The sequence below is a fragment of the Helianthus annuus genome, chromosome 1 (genome assembly GCF_002127325.2).
Source record: "Helianthus annuus cultivar XRQ/B chromosome 1, HanXRQr2.0-SUNRISE, whole genome shotgun sequence".
Lineage (NCBI taxonomy): Eukaryota > Viridiplantae > Streptophyta > Magnoliopsida > Asterales > Asteraceae > Helianthus > Helianthus annuus.
In genome coordinates this window covers 116,467,856-116,480,402 of record NC_035433.2, presented here as the reverse complement: position 1 = coordinate 116,480,402, position 12,547 = coordinate 116,467,856, and the positions used below count along the sequence as shown (strand labels likewise).

At 34.3% G+C, this 12,547-nt stretch overlaps 1 protein-coding gene across 1 annotated transcript; it reads left to right on the top strand.

Annotated features, from left to right (window-relative positions):
* The first annotated feature begins 7,311 nt into the window (after nt 1-7,311).
* LOC110875806 (alcohol dehydrogenase 1) lies at nt 7,312-11,572 on the top strand. The gene is made up of 7 exons (XM_022124010.2): nt 7,312-7,507; nt 7,591-7,733; nt 8,586-8,623; nt 8,711-9,122; nt 9,901-10,140; nt 10,964-11,122; nt 11,316-11,572. Exons 1-7 carry the CDS (start codon nt 7,471-7,473, stop codon nt 11,424-11,426), a joined length of 1,140 nt encoding a protein of 379 aa, XP_021979702.1. The 5' UTR covers nt 7,312-7,470; the 3' UTR covers nt 11,427-11,572.
* The last annotated feature ends 975 nt before the right edge of the window (nt 11,573-12,547 follow it).

Here is a 12,547-nt window from a genome sequence, read left to right as displayed (position 1 = left end):
TTTTGTTAGAGGTCTTGAAATTTTTGAAAAGTCTTTGATAAACCTTCTATAAAATCCGGCATGCCCTAGGAAACTTCTGATTGCTCTAACGGAGGAGGGTGGAGGTAATCGAGAAATAGTGTCTACTTTTGCTCGATCAACTTCCATTCCTTCGCTCGAGATTTTGTGACCGAGTACTATTCCCTCCGTTACCATGAAATGGCATTTTTTCCAGTTAAGGGCGAGGTTAGTTTCCTCACATCGGGATAGCATTCGTTCGAGGTTATCGAGGCATTGGTCGTATGAATCTCCAAAGATAGAAAAGTCGTCCATGAAGACTTCCATTGTCTTCTCTATCATATCATGGAAAATGGCCACCATGCAACGTTGGAATGTTGCAGGTGCATTACATAGACCAAATGGCATGCTTCGATAAGCAAAAGTTCCGTAGGGGCATGTGAAAGTTGTCTTTTCTTGGTCTTCAGGTGCTATTGGAATTTGAAAGTAACCTGAAAAACCATCCAAGAAACAGTAAAATTTATGACCGGATAATCGTTCTAACAGTTGATCAATGAAGGGCAAAGGAAAGTGATCTTTCCTTGTTGCTTCATTTAATCGTCTATAATCTATACAAACTCTCCATCCTGTGACGGTTCTTGTTGGTATTAATTCATTCTTCTCATTAGTTATTACCGTCATACCTCCTTTCTTTGGGACTACTTGGACGGGACTTACCCATGGACTATCTGAGATAGGATAAATAAGTCCGGCGTCAAGGAGTTTGATGACCTAATTTTTAACCACTTCTTGCACATTGGAATTTACTCTACGTTGTGGTTGTATCACCGTTTTGTAGTCATCGTTCATTAAAATTTTGTGCGTGCACATGGAAGGACTTATTCCTTTAATATCTACAAGCTTCCAAGCGATCGCATTTTTATGTTTTCTCAGAAGTTTAATTAATTTTTCTTTTTCTAAGCTACTTAATTTAGATGAAATAATTACAGGTAATTTACCATCTTTGTCTAGAAAAGCATATTCCAAACCTTTTGGGAGTTCTTTGAGCTCAATGGGTGGGTCTTTAGGAGACTCCTTATTTTGTGGCTCATCTAGATCAAGAACTTTAAAGGTTTGTTCTATGGCGACCTCTTCTTCAACAAAGTGGTTAACTTTTTCACTTGTATCGGGTGGCTCATCTTCATCTTCAATTAGGGGGTCATTATTGCCAAAATGATATTTCATTGAACGCTCAAGATCTATGCTCCTTTTGAATGCCCCTAATTGAAGAGGTAGATTATTAAACTTCCGGTTTTTCAAGGCTTCATGAGTTTTTACAAAAGGTCTTCCCAACACTAGAGGAGCGTCATCGAGGATGACAAAGTCGGTTGGAACAACCATTTGATTTGTTTGAACCAAAACGTCCTCAACTACACCGATTGACTTTATTATTCTCCGATTAGATAGGAAAATGGTTATTTGAAGTGGAGTAAAATCACTAATACTTAATTTTTCGAAAATGTAGTTAGGTATTATGTTAACACAAAGATCTTTATCAATGGTGACATTACTAATAAATGAATTTTGAAAAAAAATATAGAACCGGTGTAATGTTTATTTCAAAAGGATCTTCTTTTATTAGTGAAGTTTGATCATTAGTTAACTTAACACTTACCATTTCTTCAATTTTAGTGTTAGTGTTTAGCTCTTTTAAAAACTTAGCATGAGTTGGTACTAAACAATGATTTTCGAAAGAAGGTGACAAGAGATTAATTTCTTCAAAATTAGACTCTTCTTGAATTTTAACATTATCGGCCTCACCTTTTTCGTTGTTTAACTCATGAGTCGGTTTTTCACTTATTTGTTCTTCTATTTTTAACTCTTCAACTATCGCTTCTTTAGTTAATTCTTCTCTTGCGCGGGACTCCTCTTCCCTTGCGCGAGATTCTTTTATGCAACGTTCGATAGTTTTAAGTTTTTCTATTATCCTATCGGCTATGTCAGTGATAGAGTAAGGATCGGGATCCTCAAAGCTTGAATCCGGTTGTTCGATCCTTGGCTCCTCATAGTACTCATATGAAGTAGATGGTTCATACCATTGTTCTTCATTGTAAGCATATGATGGATAAGGGTCGTATTTTGGTTCTTCATAGTACTCATATGAGGTGGGTTGTTCACGCCATGATTCCTCATAATAAGTGTATGAAGGTGGTGGCTCATATCTTGAGTCCTCAAAGTATGAGTATGAAGGCTCATACCTTGGTTCATCAAAATATGAGTATGAGGGAAAAGGTTCATACATTTGGTCTTCATAGGATGTGTATAAAGTCGATGGCTCGTACCTGGGCTCCTCATAATAGTTGTATGAAGTGGATGGTTGAAATAAGTTACAATATTGTACCGAATGCGGGTTTCCACAATTAGTGCATAGTCTCTCATATAATCATCCTCCTCATAGGTGTAGTTGTAGCCTCCTGAGTATTGATCCATAATAATCACTCAACAGACCACAACTGAGTCTCGGGACCAAAAAAAACAAATTAAAGACGGAAACAGAGGCTGGACACGGCCCCGTGTTCAGTGGACACGGCCCTGTGTTCAGGGTCTGTATCTGGGCGTTTTAATTAAAGTTATTGGTCTCGTTGAGCACGGGGGCGTGTTCAGTGAGCACGGCTCCGTGTTCAGACTCTGTATCTGGGTATCTAACTAAAAATATGTAGCACGGCCCCGTGTTCAGGCTACTGTAAATGCAAACTAAACTAAAATGCAGAAAAATGTGCGTGCGGTTTTAAAAGGTTTTGAAAAATAGATTAGGCCGTCGATTTTAAGCTTTCTTAAAATCCTTGTGTCCCCGGCAACGGCGCCAAAAACTTGATGTGTGTGAGTGTGTATATCTTTTAGGTATATATTTTAAGCCCTATTACACTTTTTAGCCAAGTTTTAAATTTATAAAACACGATATTTACTAACACTAAACACACATATGGGCAAGTGCACCCAGAGTGGACGTAGTATAATGTTGGTAAGATACCGAGGTCGTCCAAGGACACAAGAGCTTTTAGTACCGGTTTATCCTCAACGTCTAATCAAATCAAAATGTTAGAAAAAGATTTTTAAACTAAGAAAATAAAACTAACTAAAATGCTGAAAGTAAAAGTAAAAACAGATAGACAAGATGAATCACTTGGATCCGACTCGTGTGTTAGTGTAACCTTTGATTATTTTCGCACTTTTGCACTTGTTTAAGAGATTATCTTAGTTATTGTAGTAGGCCCCTCTTTTGAAGGTGACGTTACCCTCAACCCAGTAGTTTGAGTCAGCAAGGATACAATCCTAAAGGGTCGGATTATTGAAAGATAATTAATTAAGTTATTAATGCATAATGTGGTAGGCCCTTCTTTTGAAGGTGACGTTACCCTCAGCTAAGTAGTCTGAGTCAGCAAGGATACAGTCCTAAGTAGTTGGGTTAAAGTTTTAATAGTAGTTTAACTTATGAGGGGATCAAAGAGTTTGGACCCCCGCCATCCAATACCTTTGGGTATTGAAGGAGGTCCTACTAAATTTGACCCAGGTCCTTTGCAGGATCTATAGACTGAACAATGGCAAGAGTCTTACCAAACCGTTCCCTTAACCCCGACCAGGTAGCCAACATACCTCCATATAGACCGTGGAGATATGAATGGTGAAAATCTTTTATTTTATATAGACAGTAAAATAATGCCAAGACACCACGGACAAACGATAAGGAAGAATCACCTTCAACATAAGAAACTAGTAATTAAAGTCATTAATACAAAACCAATTAAAAAGTGCAAAAGATTAAAAATAAAAAGTATTACACTAAACACTTGTCTTCACCAAGTGATGTAAGAGACTTGGGCAAACATGGCTTTTGATAGTCAAGAACTCTTACGATCAATCTTGGAGCCCGAGACGACTCACACACTCTATGATGGACAATGGATGATGGTGGTGGATGATGGTGTTATGATGGTGGTGGGTGGTGGGTGAAGTGTGAGAGAGGTGGTGTGCCAAGGGATGAGTTGAAATGGCTCCAAGCACTCCTATTTATAGGCTGAACAGAAGCCTGGGCACGGCCCCGTGCCCGCTGGGCACGACCCCGTGTCCATCTGACACTCTCTCTCTTCATTAATTGTAATTCGCAATTACAATAAATGCGCCTGCAACATTCTGACCACGCCCCCGTGTCCGCTGGGCACGGCCCCGTGGTGGGCAGTAGAAGCTTCTATAGGTTTGTCTTTTCTGCTGCTTCTTGGGCACGACCTCGTGCTCGCTGAGCACGGGGCGTGTTCAGTCTTCTGATTTCTTTGTTTTGCTTGGGAAGATGCTGTTGGGAGGGTCGGCATATCACTTTTGTTCCTTTTCTTGTAATTATGTTGGATTTTGCTGTCTTTTTGCTTCTTTTGTTATTTTGAGCTCATTTAATCCTGAAAATGCAAAAGGAAGACAAAAGCACACTTTTTCCAACATTAGTACTAAAAAAGGGTTAGTTTTAAGCCATTATTGATGTAATTTATATGTTGCATTTTGTGCACATCAGGTATTTTGGGGGTGTGACACGTGTTGCTTTCTTGATCGAACAAATTACCCGCACGATGCGGGTGTGACTCTCGGTTTGTTCTCTAAACAGCCCGTAACGGGTTGGGTTGTGGCGGTGGTTGGTTTTTTGGCTGACGCTCCATCCATAGGTATTTTAGTGCCCCACCCATTACTTGAAGTTGGCCCTGTTGGGGTTATACTTGTGTTTAGGTTTTGTGGTGATGGTGGTTGATATTGTTGGTTTGGTTGATTTTGGAAAAGGTGGAGGTGGCATGTCGGGTATTGGATCTTATTGTACTGGAGGTTGGTTTTCAAGATCTTTTTGGTTCTCTAGTTGAATCATATGTGTTGAATGTGATTTTGCTTTGACTGCTGATTGAAGAAGAATGTGGTTCTGCTTGACAATCTTTTCAATCTCTGGTGTTAAAAAAAAGTGGTGATGACCTTCCTTAGAATCTAGTATGCATGCAACAAAGCAATCACCCGCACACAAATAAACAAGAAACTACATATAGTACGGAACTAAACAAGAAACAAATAAAAAGAAAATATTTTGGTTTTTATATTTTCAGGGAACAAGAAAGAACAACTAACTAACACTAACATTAAGCGCACGAATTCCTCGGCAACGACACCATTTTGATGTAACTATCATGTGCTAATCAAAAACAAGTATTTTGTACTTAAATATCTTAAATAGTATGGGAAAGTAAGGTCGTATCTACAAGGAGATTTGTGGTTAGTGTTTAGCAATTTATTAAACAATTACCCATTGGACTAAATTAGGGGTTTATTTGATTGATTGGAAGAACTTGAAAATTGATTAAGAAAGTGTTATTAGAATAAGAGAAAGTAACCCCCATCTAGAATCCCGGTTGCAAGTTTAACACAAAATTCCGTTTCAATGATTTAAACATCACATAGACATGGCCATGGAATTTATGAATTTGAACAATGATTAGAGGAAATTTTTAATAATAACCGTACGACCTACTATCTGTTAAGATATACCAACTACCCACCTAATTACCAACCGCCAACACGTTTGATAAAAGACAAAACAGTTCAAATATAAATAATGTTTATATTTCAACACGAGTAATCAAGATGTATTAGTTACAATAATCAGAAAAACACCGTATTCGTGCAAAACCTAACAATCGTTCACCCGAGAGAAGTCACAAGTAGTTTAGCCGCGCATGGTAGTCATCACACCTTCAGATCTTGAATCGACACAAACAAACATGCCCAAAATCTACTTTTGGCTGCTCCGAGTTCGTAATGATAATTGTTTAATGAAGTAAACCCAAGCGATTTGGGTTAAAACCCACAATTTTCCGCGTCGGGCCTCCCCTATGACAAGTGGGGAGGGGGGTCGTCTTCCTCCATCGCGTGGCGTGACATGTAACAAAATAATTTTTTTTTATATTTTAGCCACTCATGAGACACGCGCCAAGTACACACTCCTCCCCTGCGTGGCGCAGAGGAGGTCCTTTTCCAGCACTCTGTTTTCAGTCATTTGTTCGACCTGTGCACTCCAAATTTCTTCATTTATGCTCATTTTCCATCATTTAGCACCTGTTAAACCTGAAAACCTCAACACAACATAAGTACATTAAACCTATACCAAATGATGTGTTTAAATGCTAAAACGTGTACAAAACTAATACAAATATAACATGTTACGAACATGTCACACGTCTTATTAGAAGATTGGTGTAAATTTGTAATTGTGTAATGTTGTGTAGTTGTGGCTGCCCAGTTTTCAGGTTGGTCTTGTTTTAATGAAGTTTTCCTTTAAAAAAATCAGGTTACGTTCTCATACTCACCATTTATAGTCAATCAAGCACCACTCTTTCAATTTTACTTTAGTAATTATGTAACTCTTTGTGTTACCATTCATGAGAACTTTCAATTCATAATATAGTAAAATAGAATAGAATTTATATTGAGACACGATTAAAATTAAACATCGTGTTTTAAAGTTTATAAACGAAAACACGTTTAAGGCTATTTATTTTCTGTATTTTGTATCCAACTAACCCTACATCAAACATTACTTAAACTTCATTTTGATTTCATTATTACTTCAATTTAATTTCATTAATAGTTGGTGCTTCAATGGAAGTTTGAAGTCAAGCTTCACTCGTATCCCAACAATCAGGCTACAAATGTTTAAATACTGCTATCTATCAGGCCACGTTCCCATACTTTCCATTGATAGTCAATCAATCACCACTCCTTCCATTTTACTTTAATAATTATATAACTTTCTTGTCTTACTATTCATGAGATCTTTCATTTCATATATAAAATATAAAATAAAATATATAATATAATATAATATAATATAATATAATATAATATAATATAATATAATATAATATAATATAATATAATATAATATAATATAATATAATATAATATAATATAATATAATATAATATAATATAATATAATATAATATAATATAATATAATATAATATAATATAATATAATATAATATAATTTAATTTAATTTAATTTAATTTAATTTAATTTACATCGAGACATAATTAAAATTAAAGAATGAGGCTACAAATGTCTAAATATTGCTATCTATCAAGTCACATTCCCATACTTTCCATTTATAGTCAATCAAGCACTACTCCTTCAATGGAAGTTTAAAGTCAAGCTTCACTCATATCCCAACAATCTAACTACAAATGTTTAAATATTGCCATTTATCTATGAGGCCTCGTTCCCATACTCATCAATTATGACTCAATCAAGCACCACTTTTTTGATTTTACTTTAATCATTATATAACTTTTTTTTGTGTTACTATTCTGAGAACTTTCATTTTATGTAGACAATATATATAATAATGAATATTGATACCATCAAATAACTTCCATCCTTGTATATCTTCTCACACTCCCATCTTCAACACTATGACATCCAAGATCCCACATGTTATTACTTGCAAAGGTACATCCTTGTGATCTTTTCATATTCTTAATTATTTGAAAACAATGTTAACAAAGTTGTCGTTAACCGAATTTGGGATGCAGCCGCCGTGGTAAGGGAGGCGGGTGGAGCAATCGTTGTGGAGGAGATAAAGGTGGACCCACCAAAAGCAACAGAAGTTAGGATCAAGATGTTGTGTGCGAGTATATGCCATACTGACATCCTATGTTGCAATGGGATGCCTATTGTATGTCCATGATTTTCTTCCAACTATTTACACAAAGTTTCCAACAATGATTTTGCACTTGGACTGGTTATCGAATCAGTTTTCTTATAAGTTCACTAGTTGGAATGGTTTCTAAAAATGTATAATGGTAGAAATAATATGAAATTTAATATATATACACACATCCAATAAATAACTAACTGATTGTGCCACATATCCTAATTATTTGAGTCCAATGTTCTTTTTTCTCGTTTATTTTACGCATTTGTATTTATAGTAATAAAACATAATAATATATTATATATCTCAAATGTGGTTACTTATATGAGATACTTTACTTCAAGTATATGAAATTATCAGTTAGTAACTTATACGTAATTTTAGTCATATCTTGTTTGAAAATATCGTTTTATAATTTCTAAGATTTCAATACTAACTAGTCAATATTTCGTTTTAATATTTTTGTTTTATACACACATAAAATTTAGAACTAAATGTAAAAGTATTCTATCTTTTGGTGTGCATTTATTAAGCTAACAAAATATGAACCCTCAAATAACCAAAATCTGGTGCTTGAAGTATATAATTCACTAAATGAGAATTTAGAAGTGAAATCATTTATTTTGTGAAATATGGTCCCAACCACGAGGTAAGATTAGTAATCGGTTCCTTGTTTTACAAGTCGTTCCCCTCTGCTTTTGAGAACATGGGTTTTAAATATTTGTTTTTTGACTCTCACTATTCCCACACCTCTATATATTATTTTCACATCATTTTTTACTCTATCTCTCACTATATATAGAGAGAGATAGAGAAGAGGAGTATGTGTGAATATCAACTCCCTTGTTTTTAATAGTTTTGTCAACCATGCAGCCTTTGTTTCCGCGTATTCCTGGACACGAAGGTGTAGGGTAAGTATGCCATGCAGGATAACAATGCTTCAATGTATTATTTGGATTCAATATACAGTATATAACATGGTTAGGACTCGGGTGTAGGATGGTTGAGAGCATCGGAGAAGACGTGGGGACGTGGCTCAAACCTGGGGACGTAGTGATGCCGCTCTATTTAGGTGAATGTGGTGAATGCTTGAATTGCAAATCTGGAAAGACTAATATTTGTAATGTTCACCCAATTAACTTGAATGGTCTCATGCGTGACGGCACTTCAAGAATGTCTATGGCGCTAACCGGAGAAACCGCCTACCACGTCTTTAGTTGCGCCACATGGTCTGAGTACACGGTCATTGATGTCAACTACGTAATTAAGGTTGACCCTAGGGTGCCTCTTCCCCATGCTAGTTTCCTCTCATGTGGCTTCACAACTGGCCTTGGTGCACCATGGAAGGAAACTGCAGTTACTAAGGGTTCTTCGGTTGCGGTTTTTGGCCTTGGTGTTGTTGGTCTTGGGGTATATGCTTTAATTTTTCCACCTATTATCCGTAGTGAACTATAAAAATAAATATTTGAAAACTTATTAAAAATTGTCTGAAAAAAGTATGTAGCAAATTGCGAAAAGAAGTTAAAAAAACATATATAAAAGTTATTTAAAAATCTGAATCAAAATCTATCGCATACTGCGGAGATAAATTGTAGGAAGTCCGTCGCTAAAAGAAATTGCTACTAACCAAAACCACTGTAATAAAATGGCACTTTACGATGGATTGCAACACCTTTTGCTCGTCGCAAATGATCATAGTAGTGTTACACTATCGATAGCAAAAGCGTCTTCATATTACGTATATTTTTTGCTTTTAAAAGTTCATCTCAAAAATGTTTTGTGATAGTCCAGTTCGCCTAAGATCGTTTGTAGTAGTTTTTAAGCTTTAGCTCGGGCTTGAATCGTTTATTATTTATCAGTTAAAATTATATACCCTTATAATCATTTTTAACATTTTTATAACTATTTATATACAACAATACTTATTATTATAATATATATATATATATATATATATATATTTATTAAATTTAGAAAAATAATAGGTTCATTTAGGCTCACAAGCTGGCTTGGGCTCGATAAATGAAGCTCAGCCAGGTCTCATTTATTAAACAAGTTTTCTGTAGGCTTGAGCTCGTTTATGCTCGACTCGATTCAAACTTTAACGAGTCAATCTCGAGTAGTTCACGAGCGCTTTGTCTCGTTTGCACCCGAGGTAGTAAAACCATATACTGAAAACACTTTACAGGCAATTAAAGGAGCACAAATGCAAGGGGCGTCTACGATCATAGGCGTGGACATAAACGAAAAGAAAGCAGCAATAGGAGAGGCTTTTGGGATGACCGATTTCATCAACCCTCGAAACCACCCTGATAAATCGGTGTCGGATTTGGTGAAAGAAATGACAAACGGGTTAGGTGTCGACTACTCCTTCGAGTGCAGCGGAGTCGCACCCTTGTTGAATGAAGCCCTCGAGGCCACTAAAATTGTACACTCAACACAACCCAAATTTGTTAATTTTGATTATTTTCTTGATTACCCTTATAGGGTTGAGATCCTGTACAAACAGTGCTAATTATAAGAACCGTAAGAACAGATCTGAACCATTGTTAATTTAAATCAAGGGTTGATATTGATTATAAATAAAACTCTTATAATTAAAAATTACTACTAACAAATTAGGGGTAATTTTGTAAAATTGCTAGTCATTTGACCATTTTCTATTAAATACAAATTCCACCAAGGTTTTTTAAACTAAAATAACTTTTATATACTTCATTATTTTTTTTAAAAATATATACCATAAAATCAAGTATTTTTTTATCTTTAATATGAGTACCATATTGCTATACCTTTTTGTATTTATAAAAGTGTTTTTTAAAAAAAGTTAACAAAAGGTGTTTTATATTTGTGCTAATAAGGTGCTGATTATGTGTTAATTACAAAATAATACAAACACCAAAAGTAGATATAATCAGCACATCTGGTGTGCTGATAATGGAGAACGATTGAAGATGTTGTGCTAATGTCGTTTATGTTGATAATGGAGAACGATTCGAGGACGATGTGCTGATAATGAAGAACGATTAATGATGTTGTGCTAATTATATAGTGTTGTGCTGATTATATTTTTTGTAATTATTTTTAATTAGTTATAAATAAATATGGTCAAAAAGTCTAAATTACCCCTAAACTAATTTTTTATTGATGGACACTTGTCAATTATGTATTGGTTCTTATGGTTCTTACAAACTTAAGTGTTTGTATTTGATCCCATTCCTACCCTTATAAACATAAGTTTCATATGGCAGGGCATTGGCACAACTGTAGCTATTGGAGTTGGGATGGAGATGAACTGGCCCATAAGAAACATGACCCTATTGAGTGGTCGGACTTTGAAGGGTTCACTAATGGGTGGTATCAAAACCCAATCTGATCTTCCTGTTATACTCGACAAATGTATCAATAAGGTATGAATATTATTCTTATCGGGATTTCGGTTTATTAAGCTTCAAATAAGATTAGAATTTTAACTATATTTGTAAAGGTTCTCACAATTCGTCAAACTGAAATTTAAATTCAAATTATAACATGACTGATTCGAGTAAATAGATTTTGAGTGATTTTTGTAAATATATTTATTTTTATTTTGTGTGTTATTAGGAAATTGAGATGGATAAGCTTTTGACACACGAAATACGATTGGAAAATATAAAAGAAGCATTCGAGATGTTGAAGAAACATGAGTGCCTCAAGATTCTTATCAACTTTTGATTGCAACAAAATTCTCGAGATTGATATCTTTTATCTTTATTAACTGTGTTATCACCCGTGAATATTTACGGGTTCGAATATTTAAATTTTATTACTTCATGCAAGTTTACGATACCTCATAATGAATTTGTTATGGCATCAACTGTTTATGCATCATGGTTTTGTTTGAGTGGGTCATACATATATTGTTATGTTTGTTGTCTGGAAAATATATACATTTTTTGTATCATAAAAATATAATTATTGGATTTTACAAACTCATTTGTTATATGTAGTGGCAATTAGGTTTGTAAATTTAAAGTTATTTTCAATGTTAAAGATTCACAAAAGATCCACATTAAATCACTTAAAGAGTAAAATTATACCTACTCAACTGTAACTTTAATAAAACAATTTTATAAAGGAATTTATTTTTTAACAATTTTGTTAATCCTTTAATTATAAAATGATTATAAAAAGTTATAGAAAAATTACATATAAATTCTATTACATTCATATAATTTGTAAAAATCAGTATAAATATTTATAGAATTTATTTGTGATAACTTTGTATTTTTTTAATTGATTTAAAACATGTATAAAACATAATAAATCCAATTTAAATTTAAAGATACCTAAAAATTCTATAAAAATTTCATAACACTTATATGATCTGTACTAATCACTAAAAATATTTATGGAATTTATTGGTCATCAATTTGTATTTTTAATTGATTTTCCAAATAATTAAAACATGTATATTTCACAATAAATCAAAATGATACTTAAAAATTCTCAAATTACATAAAATATACTAACATGATATATAACAGTATCCTACTTCCAATTTCACCAAAACACGGGTCTAGCATCAAAATCCCCAAATCTAAGAACTAAGAACCCTAATTTCAACAATAACTAAATTCGAATTCAATTGCCCTTCTAACACAGAAATGGATAGTAGGGTTTTGTAGAGTATGAAAAATTAAACAAGATGGACTCAAGAATCACCTGAATTGGTTTCGAATTGGAGGAGAATTCGCTTGAACAAGTTACGAGCCCTAGTTTGTTCTTCGGTTAAAGTTGTGTTGCGTGGTTGATGTTAATGGAAATTATCAATGGGGTTTTGTGTGAAATGATCA

Bases quoted from the DNA above. Each gene is read 5' to 3' on its own strand.
- LOC110875806 (XM_022124010.2), top strand. From the start codon at position 7,471: ATGACATCCAAGATCCCACATGTTATTACTTGCAAAG. The intron at 7,508-7,590 runs GTACATCCTTGT...TTTGGGATGCAG, and splicing joins ACATGTTATTACTTGCAAAG to CCGCCGTGGTAAGGGAGGCG. The intron at 7,734-8,585 runs GTATGTCCATGA...TCAACCATGCAG, and splicing joins GTTGCAATGGGATGCCTATT to CCTTTGTTTCCGCGTATTCC.